This window comes from Alexandromys fortis, unplaced genomic scaffold, assembly GCF_014885135.2.
Source record: "Alexandromys fortis isolate MF-2015 unplaced genomic scaffold, M_Fortis_MF-2015_v1.1 scaffold_70, whole genome shotgun sequence".
NCBI classification, from domain to species: domain Eukaryota; kingdom Metazoa; phylum Chordata; class Mammalia; order Rodentia; family Cricetidae; genus Alexandromys; species Alexandromys fortis.
Genome location: NW_026067955.1, coordinates 5,877,471 through 5,902,222, shown reverse-complemented (window position 1 = coordinate 5,902,222; position 24,752 = coordinate 5,877,471). Strand labels below are relative to the sequence as shown.

The 24,752-nt window shown below is 39.1% G+C and overlaps 1 protein-coding gene across 2 annotated transcripts in view; it reads left to right on the top strand.

Moving 5' to 3' along the window:
- Window positions 1–24,752, top strand: part of Pias1 (protein inhibitor of activated STAT 1) — a 110,342-nt gene that overhangs the window by 54,513 nt on the left and 31,077 nt on the right. For both annotated transcript variants that reach the window (XM_050151748.1, XM_050151749.1), the window contains exons 3-7: window positions 5,813–5,897; window positions 6,343–6,390; window positions 11,882–11,972; window positions 12,664–12,798; window positions 19,228–19,333. In XM_050151748.1, coding sequence (XP_050007705.1) covers window positions 5,813–5,897; window positions 6,343–6,390; window positions 11,882–11,972; window positions 12,664–12,798; window positions 19,228–19,333 — 465 coding nt within the window. The remainder of the gene's footprint in view (window positions 1–5,812; window positions 5,898–6,342; window positions 6,391–11,881; window positions 11,973–12,663; window positions 12,799–19,227; window positions 19,334–24,752) is intronic.

Below are 24,752 nucleotides of genomic sequence, written 5' to 3'. Positions count from 1 at the left end.
CCCAGCACTCGGGAGGTGGATCTCTGTGAGTTAGAGGCCAGCCTGGTCTACAAGAGCTAGTTCCAGGACAGTCTCCAAAGCTACAGAGAAATCCTCTCGAAAAACCAAGAAAAACAAACACCTTTACCCACTAAGCCATCTTACTGGCCCTAAATGATCATTTTTAATTAATTTAAAGCTTATCTTTCTTATTTTTCTTTTAAAAAAGCCAGTATTTATGTGTCTGTGTATGTATATACATGGGTATACACACACACACACAGTTTTGTGGAGGTTTTGCTTGTTTCGTTTTGTTTGAAACAGCATCTCATCTTGTATCTCCAACTGGCCTAGAACTTGGTATGTAAACCAGGCTGACCTTAAACTTGGAGAATTCTCATACCTCTGCCTCTAAGTGCTGGCATTACAGGTGTGCATTGCCATATTCAGCCCTTTATATACTGCCTTTTCTTTATGTGAGGCAGGATTTCACTGGGCAACCCTGGCTGGCACATAGCTCCACCAAACCCTTCTGCCTTTGTCTCCTGAGTGTTGGTACCAAAGGCACGTGCCACCACTCTCAGCACCCTTTGTATTTTCTTATTTCTTCTCTTACACCAAAGGCAGTGGGTTGCATTTTTCTTTACCTCATGTCTTGGTTTCTCATATATACTTGAATGATATTTAAACTTCTTATGTGTGTGAGTGTTCTATCTGCATGTATGTGCACCATATTTGTGCCTGGTGCTCTTAGAAGTCAGAAGAGGACATTAGCTACCCTGGAACTGGGGTTATGAATGGTTGTGAGCCACTGTGTGCACACTGAACACTCGTTCTCTGCAAGAACAACGTGCTCTCAACTACAGTGCCGTCTCTTAGCCTCTAATGATATATTTTGAGGCTCACTCCCATAGCAATATATAGTGATTACCTTCATTATTTTCCTTATATTCTTTTATACGTATGCTTATTCAGATGTCTCATATAAGTAGATATTCTGTATAAAAAGGGTATTTGTGAATTGTACAGCTCTATGGTGGATATAAAGCCTTGAGACTATAAATCAGTGGATAACAAGTATAATATTTCAGGACAAAAAGATTAAGGAGGTGAATATAGAATACTCTTAAAGTAAGTTGTAAGTTTATAGTAGTTCTACTTGAAATATAATTAGGCTTTAAAAGTCATAGTAGTAGCCAGGTATGGTGACACCCTCTTTAATCCCAGCACTTGTAAGGATCTTGTAAGTTCAAGGCCAGCCTAGTCTTCACTGTTGGAGTCTCTTTATGATAATAGTAGGATCCAGCAGGTGGCTCAGTGCGTAAGAGCACTTGCTTTGCAAGCTTGAGACCTTGAGTTTGGATCCCCGGTGTTTACAGAAATAAGCCAGGAGTGGCTGTACCTACCTGTAACACAGCAGCGGGGCATGGATCCCAGGATTTCTCTCTGGCCAACTAGCCTAGCTGTATTGGTGAACTTTAGGTTCTGTGAGAGACCCTGTCCCAAAAGAATAGAGGTGGAGAGCAAACGGAGGAAGATATCCAACTGTCTTCTGTCTTCTACATGGATATACACACCACAACCCAAAATATCCTAATAGTTGGAAATTCATCTAGATGCCTGTATTTGAGCCTTGAGTGAGTGAGTGAGTGGGGGGATGGATATGCAGAAACCTAATGACGAGATGCTAAATCATAATCAGCTATAGAAATTAAAAGTAGTATTTGAGTACTAAGGTAAAAGAACAGTGGAAGCTGGGCATGGACATTACTGCCTGAAACCTCAGCACTGAGAAGGTTGTCAGGAGGATCACAAGTTTGGATGCAGAGTAAATCTTAAGACCCTCCCCAAAAGTGGTCAGTGGAAAAAATCTCTTTAAAAAAAAAAAAAAAAGTAGCTTGGATGTAAGGATCTAATATAGGATCAAACAAACATATAGACTTAGAAGAAATCACACTTTTCTTTTCTTTTGTTTTTTTGAGGCATTTTCTCCTTACATTGCCCTAGCTGTTCTGGAACTTTGTTGTAGACCAGGCAGAAACTGAATTCAAAGATACCTGCCTGCTTCTGCCTCCCAAATGCTGGGATTGAAGGCATGTATCACCATGTCTAGCTTGAAAGTCTGAATTATTTAACAAATAACTATAAGCAGTTTGAAGTAATAGAACTTTAACTTTACTAAAGTAAGTTTCATATATGTAAAATAATGATATAGAAACAACAAAAGTATTTGTGTACTAATCTTAGTATAAGAATTTACAAAGACGATACTTAATAGAGTAAGCTACATAAAAATTCAAATATTTGTTCATTAATTTATTTTTGTATGTTTATGATATATGTGTATATATGTTCATGTATGAAGGCACATGTGTGTTGTATCATTCGTAGATGTCAGTAGACAGTCTCTGATGTTAGTTCACACCTGCTGCTTTGTTTGAGGCAGGGTCTCTCCTGTTTTCCTCTGCATGTGTTTTCCAGGCTCACTGACCTTTGAACTTCTAAAAGATTCTCCTGGCTCCACTTTCCATCTTAGCACAGGAATGCTGGGACTACAGACATGCACCACCACATCTTACTTTTGCATAGGTTCTAGAGATCCAGCGATGTCATTGACTTGCTCAGCAAGCACTTAACAACTGCTGAGCCTTCTCTCTGACCCAGATTTGACTTTTTTTTTAAAAAATAATATAGCTTGGTTTTATGTACAGATGTCTGATCCCCTGGAATTACTAATAGTTGTAAACTGCCATATGGGTGCTGGGAATTGAACCTGGGTCCTCTAGAAGAGCAGCCAGTGCTCTTAACCACTGAGCCATCTCTACAACCCCAAGATTTAACTTTTATACCATCTAAAAATGGAGCCAAAGTGGAGTGGGGATGTGGGAGACATTACCAGACTCTAAGAAATATTTGTAGCAAATTTCCAAGGACTTACTTTAATATTTTCGCATATGAAATCATATAAATAAGCACAGAATAAGATTATACAAAATAAAAAGTTTAACAAAAACAAATAAAAAATTAAATGTGAATTAAACTACTAAGTAGTTACTGAAGACTACACATTAAATTAGCAACAACTCCTTTGCTGACCAGAAGAAAGGGCAATTACTAGATGAATAAACTGTTGTGGGCTGTTATATTAGAACAACTACTTAATCCTCTTGTATTATTATTCATGAAACTGTTGGGGTTGGGAGGCCAGGGAGAGAGAGTTGCCCCTCTACCTTGTTTTTTGAGACAGAGTCTTCTACTGAGTCTGAAGCTTCCTTGTTCACCTGAGCAGGCTGGTCATCAAACCCCAGGGATCATTAATGTCTGTCTCAACCTTGGGTTTGCAAATGTGTGCCACCAGCATATTAACATGTCTGGCATTTTGTTCTGGGAATCCAATCCAAGTCCTCCAAGCACTGTACACACTGACCATCTCTGCAGTCCATGGTCATACTTTTTTTAACTGTGAAATTGTACAGCTCTGATTTGATTGACAGAAAATAAGCACCTTCCTCATTCCCAAACACTAACCTGTAAACTCAAGAGATGTTCAGAGATTGTCCCAAATAATAAACAGTGATAGTAACTGTAGTAATTGTAGTGTTTTGGTCATGGCCCACCTGTAGTATCATAGAGTGACAGATGTCAGTGGCTGACAACTGAGGTTTGCTTCTCTGTGTGTTCCTGGCTGTGGTTTTGCTTCATGTTCTGCTCTCTGGAATCAAGGCAAGAGGGCAAGAAAGGTGATGAAACTTAGAAGGCTGCTTCACTTCATTTGTACAGGGCAGTCTGACCCTCCCACCCAGTTGCGCCAGTCAGTGCAGAGGGTCTGCAAATTTTTTTGAACAAATAATAAATGCTATAAAAGAGTGTTCAGTTATTATGACCTTTTAATCAAGTGTCACAGCTTAGGATATGTCAAGAGAAATGGCTGATGGGAAGGGAGAAGGTGTCCGTGTTTTCTGATACTTGAAAAATGGCTGTTCTAAATAATGAGATCAGGTCAGCAGTGCTTTATGGCACCCATGGGTAGAATCCATTGCATTGCGGATTTTAAATCATTGTAGGATGGAAGAAGCAACCATGTTGTTTTAGCAATTATCTTATATAAATCTGTACACATCTGAAACTTCACAATAGTCATATTTTTGAAAATGAATCTAAATTTTTGCCTAGTGAATAATATGAATTTTTGTTCTTGGAAGATTTTTTTAGCACTGTTTTAGAGCGGAGCCAAAGATTTAAATTAGGCCAGGCCTGCTGGGCAAAAAAAAATCTCCATGCAGGATCCTCTAAGAAAGAAAGCTAGTATCTTGGGTTGCTGACAGAGGGCAATATTTGCTTTCCTGCACACTGCTCCTTAGTTATTGGTCATTGCCAAACTGTCACTTAGAATTGCAGAACCTTTTTCTGGTTAGCAACCATTCCTTGGTGATAATTCTTTAAGAAAAAGCCTCTCCCCACACATAAAGTAGAAATGCAAATCTGGCCTTTAAAAGACACTGCCCCTGCACTGAGATGTAATTTTAGATCCGTGCTGTTTTCCATCGCTTTTTCTTAGCGTGGTGGTTGTGCGGATTCTTTGATGGAGAATGCTGCATTTGAGGTGGTGTAAGTGCTGCTTGTAAGAGAACAAACCTGGCTAAGCAAGAGATTGAAATTAGCCAACAATTAGTTTCTCTGCAGTCTTAAATAGCCCACAGCCAAGAATTCCATGGTAATAACTCTTAGTGATTCTTCAGTTGTAGAAAATTACCTTGCAAAAGTGCAGTTTAAATTTTTCTCCTGAAAGACAGGATCTCATATAGCCCAGGATGACCTTAAAACTCAGTGTAGTTGAGAATAACCTTGGCTTTCTGAACCTCCATCCTCTTGAGTACTGAGATTACAGGTGTGTACCACCACACCCAGTCTATGTGGTACTGGAGTTTGCTAGCCAGAAACCTCTTAATGGAACCATACCCCCAGGCCTGATATTTCTTAATGTTTACAGTTTATTTGTTTACTCAACAAATAGTCATTCAGTGCTTGACACCAGACACTATGTATATTCGCTTCTGTTGTGCCTGAATGTCTCTTGGAAAGCCAGTGGATCTGTTGTTGATCTCAGCATAGTTAGGGAATCCTTGTTCTACAGTGACAAGTGCTTACCTGACTGCTTGCTGCCTGCCCCACCCCTATCCTTTTTGTTCTTCGTTCTTGTATTTCTCTCATACCTTGTTCTTTCTTTGAGAAGTAAACTCATCCAAGAATAAGAGAAACTGTATATAACATTATACAAACCATGTGTCTAGGTGTGGTGGTGCACACCTATAATCACAGCATTCAGGTTCTGGGCACAGGAGGGGTTATGTTTGATGCTGATCTTGACTACATAGCATTGTGGCAAGACCCTATCTCAAAACAAACAAGTCTAGTATTAACAGGAGACAAGTTTTCATTTACTTCAAAAACTAAATGCAATTTTACCTGTGCAGATCTCAAAGCAGATATATTTGTTTCTTACTTCAGAAACTATGTATATTTAAATTTTATAAAATTGCATTTTAAATGAAATTAGTATCAGTGTGCTGTTATAAAAATGTGCATATAATTAGACAACTTTTAGTTAGCGTTTGCTGTGTACTCTCTGAATTTGAATTCTAATTTGCTATCTGGAATTAGGCCTCTCTGTATCTTTCTGATATATTATATCTAGCATATTTGTTAATTCTCAGTGCTTTCATTGTCTGGTCTCTAGGATGTACTCCAGTTAATTAAGGATGTGGTTCTGGCTATTGTTTTCTGTTCTGATGAACTTCAAGCTTATTAAAATGTAACTCTTTTTCTTCTTCAGCATCAGACAACAGCCAGCGCTTTCGGGAAACCTGTTTTGCATTTGCCTTGACTCCACAACAGGTGCAGCAGATCAGCAGCTCCATGTAAGTCACCTTCCACCTGACCTGCAGTTTGGTGTAAGCCCAGGACCAACATAGTAAATGGATTTTGGCCTCCAGCTTATTTTCCTCCCTCCCTCCTTCTTCCCTCTCTCCCTCTCCCTCCCTCCCCCCTCTCTCCTTCCTTCCCTCCCTCTCTCCTTCACTCCTTCCCTCCTCCTTCACTTCCTTCCTCCTTTCTTCCCGCCTTCTCTCCCTCCCTCCTTTCTTCCCTCCTCCTCTTCCCTTCTTCCCCTCTTCCCCTCTTCCCCCCCCCTCTCTCTTTCTCTCTCTCTCTCTCTCACACACACACACACACACACACACACACACACACACACACACACACACACGAATAAGCACTGTTGACATTTCTGGTATTTAGGAATGGAGTAGTAACATGTCTTCATGTATTTATTTTAAAATAATTTCTGTTCTCATTCTATTTTAGGGATATTTCTGGGACCAAATGTGACTTCACAGTACAGGTCCAATTAAGGTACAGTGTTGACTATAATATATATTCAAATTTTAAAATATGTTCTTTAGAAATTATTTTTTTTTTATTTTCAAGACAGGGTTTCTCCGTAGCTTTTTGGTTCCTGTCCTGGAACTAGCTCTTGTAGACCAGGCTGGCCTCAAACTCACAGAGATCCGCCTGCCTCTGCCTCCCGAGTGCTGGGATTAAAGGTGTGCGTCACCACGGCTCGGCTAGAAATTCATTTTTTTTAAAGTCTCCTCAATTTTCAACAAGATACCTAGGAAGAAAAAGCATTGTGGGAGGCTCTGCTGCCCATGTGGGATCTTTTCCATGGTGGTGGTCTTTGGGTGGTTGGGAAGCTGCAGCTGATGACATCTTTAAAGGCACTTAAGAAGCATCAACTTTTGGGTAGTTGTGACATGGGCCTTTAATCCCAGCACTTACTTAGGATGAAGGCTCAGCAGGATCTCTGTGAGTTCATGTGCTTTCTCTACTGAAGAGGTGACAGCACATCAGTCGGCAGAATATCATGAACATTCACTAGATATTCTAATCTGCTTCATCCTATTTCTCCTGTCATTTTGTGGAAGTTCTCAGGAATGCACAGAAGCATGCCAACACAGGCTTGCAGCCCTTCTCATGCTTTGTTTCTGTGCCCTTCTGCTCCCTCTAGAGCATTTAAGACATCTTTTTTTCTTTTTAATTAGTTTTTTTTACTTTATTTTTATTTCATGTGCATTGGTGTTTTGTATGCATGTATGTCTTTGTGAGGGTGTAGGATACCCTGGAACTGGAGTTAAAGATAGTTGTAAGCTGCCATGTGGTGCTGGGAATTGAACCTAAGTCCTCTGAAAGAAAAGCCAGTGTTTTTAACCACTGAGCCAGCTCTCCAGCCCCCTTTTCTTCCTTATATAAACCCATTTTGCTTGCTTTTCTTACTTGGCGAGTCTCCATATCTCATTGCAATAAGAAATAGAAGAGAACAAAGCATTTGATTTCTTCAGTGGGCTGTTTTTCCTGTAAACAACCTAGTAACAACAGTCACATACAGATTAAAGACAGAAAAGAGGTCAGCAGTCTACACACCGCCCAGCTTCATGGAGCCATGTAAACACTTCTCACCTAATCTCTAGTAGTGAGGTCAGACTTGCTGAGAAAACCAAGTGATTGACAAGATTTAGGAGCTTTTATACCCTAAAGGAACAGGACCAGCCTTAATCTAAGACTTGGGTTTTTTTTTTTGTTTTGTTTTGTTTTTTTGGTTTTTCGAGACAGGGTTTCTCTGTGGCTTTGGAGCCTGTCCTGGAACTAGCTCTGTAGACCAGGCTGGTCTCGAACTCACAGAGATTAAGACTTAGTTTTAAAAGGCACTAGCAAAGATGTCATTGCGTGTCCAGAACAGACTGTGAAAATGACTGAACAAAGTCAAAGACAAAATGCGGTGTCTTTATAAATAATTACATGTTGCTACAATATACTGCACTTCTTGTGTCTACATATTCTTCTTACTTTTGTTTGTTTGTTGATTTGTTTACTTGTTTGCTGTGTTTGGGTGTGTTTGCGTGTGGGGATCAGAGAACAATTTGAGGGAGTCACTTCACTCTTTCCAGCGTGTAAGTTCTGGGAATCGAACTTGGATTTACAGGCTTTATCTGCTCAGCCATCTCTCATTGCTGCCCGCCCCCTCCCCCATTTTGGATAGTGGGTATTGTTGTTTTTGAGGTAGAGTCTCACATAGTAGCTCAAGATGGCCTAGAATTTACAGCAATCCTCCTGCCTCTGTCTCCAAAGTGCTGAAATTTCAGATGTGAGCTACCATTTCTGGCTGTTTGTTCTTCACTTATTTCACACATTGCTTATGTGTCTATTTACTAGTAGCTCAACACTGGATCCTTGTTATCTCTTCCTTCTTACTGTCCATTGCCCAGTGCAGGTCTACTGAATAGAAGTCCCACTGCCTCATCTGTTGTGTCTGACTTCTAGGCTACCAAGACCAAAAGTAAAGATTGTGATCTAGTGAGACTAAGATCTAGTGATTATGCTAAGTATTTCATATTCATATTCAACAAATACAGTTCACATTTTGAAGGAAGATTGTCTTTCTTATATTTTTGGTTGTGAGCCTAGCCTTTAACGGCTGAGCCATCTCTCCAGCCCGAAGATTGTCTTTCTTAGATAATAGCTATGTTACAGTTACGGGTGCTGTTATGAAACCTCACGACCTAAAACAGTTTGGGGAGGAAAGGATTTATATGACCTATGAATCATGAGTCATAGTCTATTGAGGGAATCCAAGGCAGAAACTCAAACCAGGCAAGAACCTAGAGGCAGGAGCTGATACAGAGGCCCTAGAAGAACACTGATCACTGACTTGCTTCTCTTGGCTTCCTCAACCCCCTTTGTTGTTGTTGTTGTTGCTGTTGCTGCTGTTACTTTTATTTGTTTTGTTTTTTTGAGACAGGGTCTCTCTACATAATCCTTGCTGACCTGGAACTAACTATGTAGACCAGGCTGGCCTCAAACTCAGAGAGATCCACCTACCTCTGCCTCTTTAGTGCTGGGATTAAAAGTGTGTGCCACCACACCTGACTTCAGCCTATTTTCTTATACTGTCTAAGATCATCAGCCTAGGAGTGACACTACCCACCATGGGCTGAATCCTACCACTTCAATCTTTAAAATAATGGTTACTATTAAGCATGTAATCTGTTTTCATATATGGACTTGTTGCTCCCACCTTCTGAAGCATCTCACAGTAACTGCTGTTGGCCCCTCTTTTGCCTCAATTTTGAGACACCTTTTACCTAATAGAATGAGGAGTCACTTGTCATGTAGATTATTCTTTTCCTACAGGCTCAGGGTATCATGGTGTCTTTGTTTGAATTTATCACTGCACTTGAATAATTATAAGCTGTGGCATCGTTTTACTGTTGTAAGTCAGATGCAGTGACACACTCCTGTCATCCCAGCACTCAGGTGGCAGAGGCAGGAGGATTGCCAATACATAGTAAGACCTGTCTCAAAAATAAAAAACAAAATGATACCAATGACAAAAGAAATAACCTGTAATAAAGATCTCTACTGGGTTTATACCTATCTCTGTGAACTCTGATAGCTGTTTCCTAGGAACATTTCTAGCAAACAGATGTAAATTGGTATTTCTTAACCAATTGAGAATCTATTGGAAACTATGGATTGTTTTCCTAAAAATGAATGTTTGTGGGTATGTATGTATGTATTATTCATGCATGCATGCATGCATGTATGTATAAGTGTGCACTCGTATGCTTTGACATGGCAAAGTGGTTCCTTTATGTGAACCATTTCTGTACACAAATTCCATAGCTGGCACATTAAGACCTCACAGCAGATGTGAAGAGCAGATGACTGCATGTAATGAATGTTCCACAGAATTCACAAGGAGGGCTCTCCTCCTGGACAGCCCAGAGGTGCTGTGAGTTTGCTGTAAAAATGGAGTGAAGGATGGCTGTATATTGGGAATGGGAAGTAATAAAAAACCATTTATTTAGCTTAGTAAAAGTCAGTCAGTCAGATGAGAAGTTACAAACTGTGTATCTAGCCTTCGTTTTCCCAAAAGATTATGCATTTAATTTAGAAATAAATGTTTTGTGACTTTCTGAAACAGTATTCTACTTTATGCAGATGTAGCACAAATGCTGTGATTATTCAGTGGCTTTGGTTCTCCAGTAGTGAAGGAGCTCCTTGGCTCATTGGACAGAACTTGGTCTTACGAGTGGGGTTTTGGCCCTGAAATTATGTTTTCAGTATATTCTACTGAGAAGCAAAAAAAAAAAAAAAAAAAAAAAAAAGTTTCAAAGGCAGTATCAGAGCTATTGTATGCTATATGTCTTCTTTGTTTTATAATACACATGAACCAGTTTGAAGCTCTGGGAAAGTCTTTAATATAGAAGCTTTAATTGTTTTGACTTAAGCTTTTAAAAGTTTATTCAACATACAGAGCCTTAAAAGAAAAAAAATTGAAAGTTCATGATGCCTCCTCAGTCTTAGACAAAGAAACTACAAACAACTAAGGAATATTGAGAACAGGAAAAATAGTCTTCCCTAGGGAAGAGCACACCAGCTGGTTATCCAAAATGACATGATCAGATTGAAGACCTGTACATACAGCTAACATTTTATGGATTAGCGTACTATATTTATATACTTAGAAACACACACACACGCACACAAAACAGATGAAGAAAGAAAGAGGCTATGAATTTAAAAGAGAACAAGGAAAGAGGGTTGAGGGCAAGGAAGAGGGACATGATATAATTTCAAAAAAATTAAAAGTTGAAAAATTGATTTTTAATACCTGCTAATAATATCTGAGGAAGCTCTGTCCCTCAGAAGATAATTAAATAATTCTAAAGCCATCATTAACACTATTGCAAAGTGGGAGTTGTAATTGCTAATCCAGATACTTGATGGAACTATTTACTATTGACTTTAAGCAACTTAGGTGAGATACAAGGAATTAGGGAGACAAACTCCCACCTCTTCTCCTATATCCACATGTAACCTTTTTGGTTATTTTAAGAGAGGGTGTTGCTACATAGCCCTGGCTAGCTGGAAGTCACAGATATCCTCCTTTTTCTGCTCCCTGACTGCTAGGATTGAAGATGTGGCCACTATGCCCAACCACATGTAATTTTGGAGTCTCCCCCAAACCTAACTAAATAGTTGACTGATCCTATACAGCTAATTACCACATACTTTGTTATTGATGTATTGGTAAAAACGAACAAGAAGCGTATGAGATGGCCATTTTTACTGTGATTGTTTATGGGATTGAAGGACTGCTCAAAGAGATGACTGATCCTGAGCTGCGGGAAGCAGATCCTCAGTGTCTCAGAAACAGGAGGCAGTATTGGAATTCTTGTTCTCACTCTGTTTACTTTTATAGACACTGAGAAATAATTGTTTACTCTTAATTCCTTTTTACTTCTGTCCCTAGTACATACTCGGGATCTGTTCCAATTGCCCAGAAACAAGAGGCTCTATGACATCCCTCAAGCAGCACAGCGGGCTACTGTTTTGTACAGTTATGACTTAATATCTCACCTTTGTGTTTGTTTCACTTTGATTGAGAATGAAACCAGGTGTGGTTGGTCTGTGAACATAAATTTGATGGACTTTAACATTTGAATAGTAGATCTATGTGTATTTTGTGGTAACTTAGAAGGAACACTATTATCCACATATTTTATGCATTTTGGGGTTATCTAAATTCTTGATGTTTTTCAACATCTCGGATAACTGGTTTTTCTTCCAGTTTGTTTAAGTCACCACAAATTATGCACGTACATATTCGGGGCTGTATAATTCAAACCACTGTTCAAAGAGCAACTATGTTTTAAGCCTATTTGCCTGTGTTTCTTATTCTTTTTCTATTTTAAAATTGATCATCTTTCAAGTTAGCTATGAAATAAAAATGTTAAGAGGTTATCTTTTATAAAGGAAATTAAACTTTACCTTTGCCGTTTAGGTTTTGTTTGTCAGAAACCAGTTGTCCACAAGAAGATCACTTCCCACCCAACCTTTGTGTGAAAGTGAATACAAAACCTTGCAGCCTTCCAGTAAGTTCTAAAAACGGTTTTTGATTTACATTACCCATGTGACTGTTACATAAGTCATCTTAGATGTTTTCAATTGCACTTTTACATTAAGAAACATTTGAGGAACTAAGGATGATGCTCAGTGGTAGAGTGCTTGCTTAGTATTGAAAAGACCCTGTGGTTAGCTCCACTGCCACAGGATGGAGACATTTTATATATATTCATGTGACTAGGTGAGACTTGCAGTTAGCAGTTGTGACATGAGCCATGAGGAGAAAATTATAGCATTGCCCATAGTAGCATCGGTGTTGTGCTTGGTTTTAGGGAGACAGAATCTCACTCAGCTATATTCCTATGAACCTGTATGCCTGTAGTGAGCAGAATTTGTCGGGGCCTCTGTGCCTTAGATGGAATAATACTGGGAGCTGTGTTTGTTTTCCTCAGAAATGTTCCTTGTATACCTCTTTTAAGCCATTATGAACTCATTTTGATTTAAGAGATTTTGAATTTCTATCACTGTTTTTTCTCAGACTCGCTAAAGTGAAACTATTAGGTTGTTTAGAGAGATTATTGCCTAGGTAACTCATAAATGTTTGCTTCCCTACTTTTTAATGAAATTGTTTGTATTTTCTAGCCTGTACTTTGTAGTTTGTTTAGTTTTTTTTGTTTTAAGAAATGGAAATAGTATAAATAAATTATATTTTTTTCTTAGGGTTACCTTCCACCTACTAAAAATGGTGTGGAACCAAAGCGACCTAGCAGACCAATTAATATCACCTCACTTGTCCGATTGTCCACGACAGTACCAAATACCATTGTTGTTTCTTGGACGGCAGAAATTGGAAGGGTAAGTAAGCTTTTGTTTGGAACTCTTTTCCTGTCATGAGGAAGGGTTTATTACTGTGGTTGTCTGTAATATGTGAATTATATTGTGAGCGAGTAGACAAGGATTTCTGTCTCACTGTGAGTTTTTAACCTATTCCTACTTGATGCAGGATCGTGTAGTCTCCATTGGTTGTTCACTCTATAATTTAACATAAACTTCTTTCCGTGTTGTTACATATTCTTCTGCAGCATTTTAAATGACTGTATCATATGGTGGTAAGAATCTGCCACTATTTGGCCTACTCTCTGATGTTGAATACTGATCTTTGAATACTGTCCTGGCAGCTGTAGCGGTGCATACGTGCATGATGATCTCCTTACAGTAAATTCTCATAAGTAGAATTTTTGAGCCAAAGAATATGAGGAATTTTGAGAAGTTTTGTGTGCATTGACAGATGGCTTTCCCCAAAGATGTACAAATGTGTTCTCTGACTTTTAGTGTTTATTTGCATGCCTGCAACAATATTATCTTTTTAAAATTCTTCACCATTAAGTAAATGTTAGCATTTAGTACCCCTTTTGTTTTTGGTGAGAATGAACATATTTGGTGTTTATAACTATTAACATTTTAAATTTGCATCTATGTCCATTTCTTTTTTTGTTCTTTTCTTAGTTGTCTTACTAGATTTAATGTGTTGAGAATTTACCGTTTGGTACATCTTGTACCCTTTGATACAGCTTTTCAATCTGTGTGGTTATTTGTATGCCGATTTACATTTTCATAGCACCAATTGTTAACCAGCTTTTGCTTTGTACTCTTTTCTTCTTCCCATCATCCTCTGTCTACCCATGCTTGCCAAACTGTTAATAAGCTAGACTACTAAACTATAAAGGTTTCTTGTTTTATCTTTTTTTTTTATTTATTTATTAAATATTTCTGTCTCTTCCCCGCCTCCGCCTCCCCTTTCCCTCCCCCTCCCCCAATCAAGTCCACCTCCCTCGTCAGCCCAAAGAGCAATCAGGGCTCTCCGTCCCTTCTTGTTTTATCTTTAAATATTTAATCCATCTTTTTTTTTAACTTTTTTATTTTATGTGCATTGGTATGAAAGTGTCAGATCCCCTGCAACTGGATCTTCAGACAGTTGTGAGCTGTCATGTGGGTGCTGAGAATTGAACCCAGGTCCTCTGGAAGAACAGCCAGTGCTCTTAACCACTGAGCCATCTCTCCAGCCCCTATTTAATCCATCTTGAATTCATATGTTGTATGAGAAATTCATTTTCACTAGCTAACCTAGTTCTAAGTAAATGGTAGCTCTGAAGCCATCATTGTTACATGATTTTTTATATTCTGTTTCTGAACTTTTTCTATACTGCTTCTTAGCCTAGGTTTCATTTTCTAGGATACCCATGAGTTAAGATTTGTTGACTGTGTGTCACTGCATAGTGTAGAGAGAACACACCCTTGTTTTTCTGGGTCCTGCGATCTGGGGGCTCCACACAAACACACCAAGAAATGTCTGTGTTTAAGTGCATAAAGGAAAAATGACTGGGATCTTAGGGTAGTCAAGGACTTGAAAGAGAAGAGAGTTCAGGGAAGGGCTTCCCTATGGAAGCAATGACTTGAGAGAAGAGCTAGGAGAAGGATGGGAGTAAGAAAACATTCAGAGGAAACACAGCAACCCAATGGCAGGGATGAGCCTCTGCTTTGCCAAGCAGCTGAAAGGGTTTCACTGTGACTGAAGGGCAAACCACACAGGGCTTTGTAGGAAAGGTCAAAGGTAAGCATTTTCTTTCTTTCTTTTTTTTTTTTTTTTTTTTTTTTTTTTTTTTTTTTTNGGTTTTTTTGGTTTTTTGAGACAGGGTTTCTCTGTGGTTTTGGAGCCTGTAGGCTGGTCTCGAACTCACAGAGATCCGCCTGCCTCTGCCTCCCAAGTGCTGGGATTGAAGGCGTGCGCCACCACCGCCTGGCCAGCATTTTCTCTTTTTAAGGAGAAAGTTTGCATGTTTCCTTTTAGAACAGGGTTACTCCTTAGAATCATTAAGTAGTTGAGGTAGATGCCCAAATCATATAGCAGTCACATCTTCGGAACCAACTATTCCAGAAGTGTTCATGGGAGCCTTAGCCTAGAGTGATTAAGAAGCGACACCCAATGTCAATATTTGGCTTCCACATAGACATACGAATAAACTTACGGACGCAAAATAACTGTTCAACTTGAGAAAACACAAGTGACCTTAGCAGGAATAGTTTTGATAGAAGATTGGAGTGTTCTGTTGTTATGGGCTGGAGGAAAGCTGTAGAGATGTTGAATTATAAGCCTGTCACAGGAGAGGAGATGAACTGGAAGGATGTGAGACTGAGAATTCTTTGTCTTAGAGGGAGAATTTTAATGTGTCTGGGAAAGTTATTAGCATGAGACAGTGAACCTTCTCTTCACATTTATTTTGCCACATGAACTGTGGAATTACTTAACCATGTGCCTTCCCCTCCTTTCCTCACCCAACCTCTAGGTGTCTTCCTCAGACTCTTGAGTAAGGATTTCTGTAGAATCACAGGTGGAAGTTAGGGAACTGGGAAGTGGAGGTAGTTAATGGTAATACTCGCTGTTATCAACTCTAGGAACCGTGTTTCTCCATTTACTCAAATTTTCCTCAATGCTCTCCTGTAACTGATTAAGCTTAGTATCTGTCTTTGTAAGTCCTGTATCCTTTGTAATTCCTGTGTTGGTTTAGTTGCTATTTCCAGTGTATCTTTTGTTCCTGTTAAATTTTATAGGGTTTATTTATTGTTGACTTACTCTAAAACTTCTTGTTTGTGAACATTTCCTACTTAAATTTAGATATTGGTTTTTTTGGGGTTTTTTTTAGTTGATCTTTTTGTATTTCTAGGAAGGTGGTATATAACTTGATATTGTCATTTACACAAATACATAGCATATGCCTTATTTCTTCTACTAGCTAGAACTTTTTAAACATATCATAGGTGCTACTCAACATCTTTATTATTCTTTTGTTAAGGAGAATATTACTGCTGTCATAATATTTAGTATTAGAATGTGTGTACATGTGCATGCGTGCGTGCGTGCGTGTGTGTGTGTGTGTGTGTGTGTATAAATAAAAGCCAGAGATGGCATCAGTGTCCTTTTCTATCACTCTTTGATGCACCTCTGAGGCAAGGTAGCCAGACCTAACAGAAGACAGCAGACCCCAGCAGTTTTCCTGTCTCCATCACTAGTCAGAAACTTTTGTAAGAAAGCCCCAACCTCTGGTCCTCAAGTACTCATAGCTTCTGAGTCCCACCATGAAGGGGTTGGTTGCTTGCTTGATTGTTTTGTTTTTAGTCAGGATCTCACTAGCTGGCCTAGAACTCATGTAGATCAGGCTGGCCTGGAACTCACAGAGATCCACCTGCCTCTGCTTCCTGGGTGCTGGGATTAAAAACATGTGCCGTCAAGCCCAGACCCACTATTAGTTTAGAATTTAGTTACATTAATTATATATTTATAATATTCCTCTTCTGCTGAATTTTGTTATTAGAAATGGATTTTGGGTGTTGGGAATGTAATTTAGTTGGTAAAATACTTGCCTACCATGCACAAAGTCCATGCTTTTAGCCTAAGCACTCCATAAACTGGAGGTGGTAACATATGTCTGTTCTCTAGTAGCCAGAAGGTAGATGCAGGAGGATCAGAAATACATCATCTTTGACTCCATAACAAGTATAAGACCATCCTGGGATACACGAGGCCTTGCCTATTAACAAAAGCAAGCAGAAATGAATTTTGAATTTTATAGCATAATTTTGAAACCTATCAGGGTTATATTTTTGCTTTCAACTAATTCATGTGTTACCATTGGTTTTAGTGTATAGCGTCCCCCCCCCCCCAATAGAACAAAACACACAACAAGGTTTTTGTATGTGTGTTTTTGGTTTTGGCTTTTTTTTTTTTTTTTTTGTAAAACGAGATTATTTTGTAAATCTCAGATGATAATTACATTATTTTAAAATCACTAGTCTAATTTACCTTATGAGGCTGTTCTGAATAATCCATGCAGAATGTTGGGCTATGTTACTGATATTCTATTGCTTGGCCTGGTGGTGCAGGGGTGTAATTCCACCTACTCAGGAGGCTAAGGCAAGAGAATCTCAAAATTAAAACCTGCCTGATCTGTTCCAGGCCAGCCTGCGTAACTGAGTGAGAACCTGTCTCAAAGTAAAAAAGTAAAAACAAGATTGAGTTATCCTAGTGGAAGGATTGTCTAACTTCCAGGAAGCTCTAGAGAAACCCTAGTACAAAGAGAGAGCAGTCAGGGAAGAGGAAGCGAAAAGGAGGAAATTTGTCTTTTCAAAGAAAATAAGTAAACTCCACACAGTACCTGAAGGAGAGAAGCGTATTGTAGCTTCTTGCTCTATTCTGTGGCATTTTACTTTATTTAGCATTTATTAAACTTTTCGTGTGGATGGAGGAATCATTTGGACACTATTATATAGGGGACAGAAGGACCAAATGTTTTGTTAATGGAGAAAGTATCTTATGAACTTACAGTTTTACAGACTTTGGGAGAAAATGCAGACAAATTAACAATGTGAGAGGATATATATAAAGAGTTGGCCCTTGAGGGGCCAGCAGAAATACTGTCTACTTAGCCACTGTTTTGGAGGATCTTTCTGTGTAATATCCCCTTGTGACATTGGTACAAGGGGAATTTCATTTCTCGCGTTCCTGCAGCTTTTATTTTCTTCTCTGACTACATGTTTCCACTAGAGCACACATACCTTTTCACTGAACTGGATTTTTTTTTACCTTGATCTCATCATAAATACTAATAGAAAGCCCTGGGGTATTTCCAAGTTTGAACATTGAAGCTGTCAGTCCAGAGTCTCATTATTGATTAGCATCTCTCCAGTTTCTGTTTGACCTGAAGCATTAAGCAATTAAGGAATGATGGTAAACAGGGTTTGGGTTTCCTCCTAAAAGATGCTTTACCACTTCTGTATTAGATTAGTAAGTCGTGTACTTTAAAATGTAGGCACACTGTAAAGTTACTTGTTTTTCTTTAAAATACTGAGTTGTACTTATAAGTAAATTTGCTGTTCGCTATCAGTTTTTTTTTCCCCAGAAAATATTCAGCATGTGATCCCAGATAGATTTCTGGACTTCACAGGAAGTGTAACCTTGCAGAGGGTTCTGTAGGATGTGCCCTTCTGTTGCTAAGAGGCAAATACATATTTAAAAGTATAAAGCTAAGTCTGGGAAAATAGCTCAGTGGTGGAGTGCCTTCTTAACATGTATGGGGCCCTTACTTTAGTTCTTAACAATGCGGGATGGATTAGATTAGAATGTTCGTAGGGCTAGGCTAAGAGGTTCTAGTGAATTCTGGTATGTAGAAGCAAGAATTTGTGGAACTGCATGACCCTTGCTCACTGACTCTGTAGTCCTTGCCCTTTCCTCTTGGTTTGTACTGCCCACCCATCCAAATAGTTACACGATCATAAGCATACTGTGTAATCTGTGCCTCAGTTTCATCAGCCTTTCAAGATAGAGCAGTACCACCTGTTTCCTCCGATAGGCTGCAGGCAAAGCTGAAATAAGATCTGTAGTGTATATCAGGAATGCCTTAAAAACTGTTGCTATAAAGAAGATGGTAACTCTGTTTTCTCGCTTCTTTTAAAGTGTCTGGATCTACTTGATCCCAGCATGAAACAGAAAAAGATCCTGTAACCTTTCTCTCTTGTCCCTTTATAGTCTTGGCCCTCTTCTCTTCCTCTTTCCCAATAACACACCTTTTGTCCAGCTTGGCTTGCTACCTGTTTTTTGTACCATCTTCTCAAGTAGCCCCTGTAGGCATTGAGTATCCAATACTCATCTTCAAGCAGCACTTCTCTGTGCAGTTTTTACTGATTCACCTGCATGACGTGCACACTGCCTAAGTGTCTTTAGGATCTAGTGGTACCCCAGGCATAGTGAGGCACTAAATAAGTGAACTTACAGCCCATCTCATTATTAATATTTAATAGCTACATATTTTAGAATATGTGATACCTACTAAATACAGTTTATGATACCTTCAACATCTTAACAGCCTTGGCTTATATTTAGTCTTAATAATGTTCTTTCATATAAACATCTTAAATCTGTTAACTTCAAGCACTCAGTGCTAATGAGTGCAGCAGCCCTAGGTTGAAGTTCTCAGCTTGACGCTTGCTAAAAGTTGGGCCAGTTTTCTTTACTTCACTACCTCAGTTTTCTCATCCACACACACATAAAACAGGTTTTTAACCACCTGAGCTGCGTATCAATCAGGATTTACCAGAACACCTAAGACAGTACTTGACACACAGTAGGCGCTGCGATAAGGGTTAGTTTTCTTTCCCTGTCACTGTGGGATTAAATAGATGTGCTGTTTACTTAAATATGTGATTGGTTTTCTACATCTTTTTTTTTTCCAGACCTATTCCATGGCAGTATATCTTGTAAAACAGTTGTCCTCAACAGTTCTTCTTCAGAGGTTACGAGCAAAGGGAATAAGGAATCCGGATCATTCTAGAGCTTTAAGTACGTATGATAAACTTACTTCATATATGCAGCTAAACTATCTTGTTAAGGTTAGAGTAGTGTTTTTTTTGCAACTCAAATTTTAGTGTTTTTTTTTTTTAAACCAGAGCCTGTTGTAGAGGTTTAAAAACTCCAAGAACCTAGTATTGTGAGATTTTAAATTAATATCTAAAGGTAGTTCTAATGTCTTTGTTGTGAAACTATATTTGATGATCTGTGTTTTACAGATCTTAATATTTACTTTGTAAATTTACTTCCTGAATGCAATATTTTATTACAACTTCTTAAAACCAATGTTTAAGAAATTTTAGGAGATGGAAAGGACATCTTGGCATGAATTTTTTTTTAATATTTATTTATTTATTATGTATGCAATATTCTTTCTGTGTGTGTGCCTGAAGGCCAGAAGAGGGCACCAGACCTCATTACAGATGGTTGTGAGCCACCATGTGGTTGCTGGGAATTGAACTCAGGACCTTTGGAAGAGCAGGCAATGCTCTTAACCACTGAGCCATCTCTCCAGCCCCTCTTGGCATGAATTTCAAGAACATTATTTTTGTTTTCAAGGATATTTTAGATCCAGGAGAAATGCACATATGATGGCTATCTGCTGCTTTACCCAAACCAAAGAATTCAGTGGGATGGACCTTGGGCACATTTTCAAATTTCTTATCTGTAACAATAGGTTGCAACACATGATTTCTATCCATGCATACAATGACCATCACCACCACCCCACACACATACAGCTCCTCCTCGGATGTTTCATTTTGATATGTTAAAATTGGAATTAAGGTCTGCATATGGACTTCTGTCTCAAATTTCGAGCATCATTAACTTTTCTTAAGAGGTGGTCTAAGTTCTTCCTTAATTCTCTTTTCAAAAGATGTGGGTTCTTTGTAAGGAGATTTTAGAGGCAGAGTCTCGGTGTTTAGGAAGCAGCACATGCAATAGTGTGATCGCTACCCTGGACTCTAGCTTAGGCTGGTTTAAGACTGCTGTGATCCTCCTGCTCTAGTGCTGAGATTGTAGGCATGGGCTACCACATCCTGCACTTGGAGCTCTTAAAATGAGTTCAAAATAGCAGCCTATTCTCAGGATTTGTTGTTAGCATTCTGATGGGAAGAAATAGGATGCTTAGGCCAGCTTCCTCACACCTCCCTTAGAGCACAACTTGTATACTTCTGTACCGTTTCTGTAGCAGAGTGACAGATCCCAACACCCCTGTTGATCTGAGCACCTGCAGTAGTTAACTGGACATTTTTTTTTCTATACTAAGGCTCCTTTGAAAATGCGAATAGCTGGGCATGGTGGTACACACCTATAGCCCCAGCTATTCAGAGGGCTGAGGCAGGAGGATCATCTGAGCTGAGTCAGAAGAGGAACTAAAACAAAAGTACATCTAAGGGAATGGAGGCTCTATGAGTCAGAGACAAGAAAATAGTGGGGATCCTGACAGAAAAGAAAGGATTAGACATCTACCTGGAAGAAATGTACAAGAGAGGCATTTTTTCTTTTTACAGCCTATCTGTAGTCATCTCTGGCTGACAGTCATTATTCTTGCCCTACATTGATAAATATCAGCTAGTCAGAAAGAATTATGGAATTATATAGTAAAACATGGTAGAAAAGACAAAAGATACCGAGGAAGAAGGCAGGCAAAGCTTTCAGGTTTAACAACAAAGTAGGTTGTTTGCACAGGCTCTTGTTTCTTCTGCACTTGCAGCTAGAGCGCCACCTAAAGGTTGTCATGGGGGACTGGGTTGGCATTTCTAGGAACCCCATCCAACTACTGTTAAGCAGCAAAACTGCTTAATTCCAGAGTTAGTTATTTTGCATCCTTATGCCTTAGGCTGAGTGAATTTTATGGCAGTTCTATTTTATCTTGCTGGCCAGGTGAACAAATGTAACTTTAATTGGATTTTATCAGTGAAGAATATATTGCAGTTAACTAAAGGCATTTACCTCTATGTTACCAGTAAAGAAATAACTTTTCCCAAAAATTAGATAATTAAAATACTTTATATTTTATAAACTATATTTATATTTTATATTTATAAAAATAAAATATTTTAAGTTACAAGAAAATGTCACTTCTCAGGATTGTTTTTGTTTTTCGAGATAGAGTTTCTCTGTGTAACATTCCTGGTTGTTAAAGAACTTGCTCTGTAGACGAGGCTGAACTCGAACTTAAAGATCCACCTGCCTCTGCCTCCCGGGTGCTGGGATTAAAGGTGTGTTTCACCACCACCAGACTTTCTTGGGAATTTTTGAAACTTGAGCTTGATTATAATTGCATTGATTGTAAGTCATTCTTAACCTTGTAAGAAAGGTCTGCTAACAGTAGTATTAGTCAAGTCCATGCTTGATATTTAAAATTTAGGCTTTTCATTGAGAAAATGCATTCTGTGGACTGGAGCAATAGTTCAGCCAGTAAAGGCTAGGCTCACAATTAAAACGTCAAGAGAGAATTAAATGAGTTCCATATTTTCGTTCAAGAAATTAAATGGGGAATCTGCTGTGATCTAGTAACAGCAGAGCACAATATTACACAAGACTACACCTTCTCTGTATCTTTTGAAAGTTTACAGTCTGATGGGAAAGACCAACCAAGTCATTAGTAAGTTATAGTTGTGACATGTGCCTTGAAAAAGGAAGACAGGGAACTCTGAAGAGACACCACAGGGCATTCTAGTGCTCTGTCTGTGATGCTAAGGACAGTATTGGAAGAAGAGAAGTTGTTAAGCCCGAGGATAGGAAGGGAATATGCCCAGTGAAAAGGGAAACAACAATATTGAAAAGGATGAGACTAGCCCAGATGGGGTGGGGGGTCTCTAAATTCATTGGTGCTGTAAAGGTAAGTGATAGAAAGCCATAACAAGATTCTTAAACAGGAATGCACGGTCAGATTTGAAAGATCTGATCATCAGCTGGAGGATGAGCAAGGAGGGGCAAGTCTAATGCTCTGGAGCAATTAAAAAAGCAAAACAAGTGTGTGTTTGGGGGGGGGGGGTGTATGAGAAAGAGAGTGTGTCTATTGGGGGTGGAATCAGGACACTTTGGAGCCCTTTCTTCCACCTTTGCATGTGTTCCAGGAGGTCAGTTTGTGCCGCAAGTACCTTAACCAACTGAGTATTGCACTGGCCTGCATTCTTAAGCACTGTATTCCATATTAATGCTATTTTCAGAAATGAAAATGGGATTTAAAAGATGAGATTGTGAAAGAGCTGACTGCACTCTTCAACTGTGAGAACTGAGGTGTGAGTACAAGGAAGGTGCCGGTTACAGCCTTAACCCGACCTGATACCTCACTGGTCCTTCACTCACATTTCTAGTTCCTGTGGCCTCCTCCAGTGTTCTTAACGGGTCTCCTGTTAGGTCTCCTTCATTTTATACCTTAAAACTCTACTTCTTGCTGGGCAGTGGTGGCACACACCTTTAATCTCTGTGAGTTCAAGACTAGCCTGATCTACAAATCAAGTTACAGGCCAGCCAAGGCTAGACAATGAGACCTTGTCTCAAACAACAACAATAAAAACAAACAAAAAACACCTCTGCTTCTTGTTTATCTGATTGCTCTCAACAAAGGTGGTCTGCATTGCTCTGTGTTCCTACTCCATGCCACTCACAGTCTTTGAGCCCCAAGCCCCCCTAAATGTGCTCAGGCAGTGACTACAGTGGTGCTCTCACTGCATTTCTACTTTGGATACTTTGTTGCATTTGATACCAACCTCTTTCTCTTTGAAATTCTCTCCTCCCTTGACCTCAGCCACATTCCTTCAGAGGACTCTTGGAGAGAAGCATCCTAATTCTGGGCATAGTGGCCCTTAATCCCAGCATGGAGAGGGAGAGGTAGACTGTGAGTTAAGAGACCAGCCAACGCTATGTAGTGAGACCCTGGGGTGCAGATGTGGGTGTATCATAAATGTTCCCTGGGATTCCATGCTTGTTCTGCTTTTCACATCCACTGTTACTGCTTAAACTAGTACAAACTCCCAAATATAAATCTCCATTCAGGTCTCTCCTCCAATTTGAGATTGCATAAACTGACTACCTTCACCTAAACATTGTTCTACTTCATCAGAATCAAGAATTTAAAACTGACAACCTAAACCTTTCTCAAACATGTCTTCTGTCATTGCCCTCACATAAATCCTTAAATCTTGTCTTTATCTTTAGAAGCTTCGTCCTAAATGATATATTCCACCCCTTTCTTGGCTTTTCTTGCCTCTTTCCTGGATGCCTAACTTACTAACTTATCTGCTCTTACCATCCTCATTATCTCCTGAACCCCTGACACCAGTGAAGTAGAATCTCCAGCTTCATTAGTATGACATACAACACTGATGTGACCTTCTTAGTACTTCCCCAGTTCTCTCTTTTACTCTTCTTATATTTTACTTTGCAAAAACATATTACCCCTCTCCTCCGAGTGTTCTCTATGCTTCACTGCCTCACTCTAATGGTCCTTTGTTTCCCAGCACCTCCAGAGTCTCTTGGTGCCCATCATCTGGAAGGGACCACACTGAGCATCTTTTCTGCTGGCTTTCATCTCATTCTTCTTAGAGTTCTCACTGCCTTACATAGTTCCTTAGCGCACAGAAAACTCTCACATTTTGTTGAGTTATTGTTACTGTTTGTGATGTCAAATTTGTGACTTCCTCACAGCTTTCCACATGCATGTGCTTCTGTACTCAGTGATTGGTATGGACTGATGAAAGGAAGTGTAGAGAGATCAGACTTCAAAGTGTTCTGTCTCCTCTATTGAGCCTAATGTGTTTGGTTGTTTTCACCCCAAAATTCTAAAAGACTGAATTAAAACATTCTGATAAAATGGAGGAGAGAAATCAAGCATTTATATCCCAGAATAGCACCATCTAGTAGGGCAGTCTGAAATAATTGTATATGATTGAAACAGTCATGTGATAGTCACCAACAACATGGCTACTGAACACTTACAATGTGACTAGTACAACTAACACGCTGAATTTTAAATTAAATTATATTTCAATTTATTTAATGCAGCCTCATGTTGCTAAAGCATAAGAATAGGAGTCCAGCTGGGCAACAGTGATGTAAACCTTTCCTCTTAGCACTTTGGAGGCAGAGGCAGGCAAATCCATTGAGTTCAAGGACAGCCTGTTTAACAGAGTGAGTTCCAGGATTTTCATGGCTACACAGTGAAACTCTGTATTTTTTCGTCATTTAATTTCTTTGGCTTTTTGTCACAAACTTGTTGACCATAGGTATGTGAATCTATTTCAGGAATTACTGAGACCTCTTAGCAAGCCTTGAAAACAGTCTCCCCCTTTTTCTATTTCAGAGGTATTTTGATTATTTTAAGTCCCTTATGAAAAATGGTATTCCAGGAAGTTGATTGAGTATTGGAAAGTTAATCTATAATTCACTTTTTATGAAA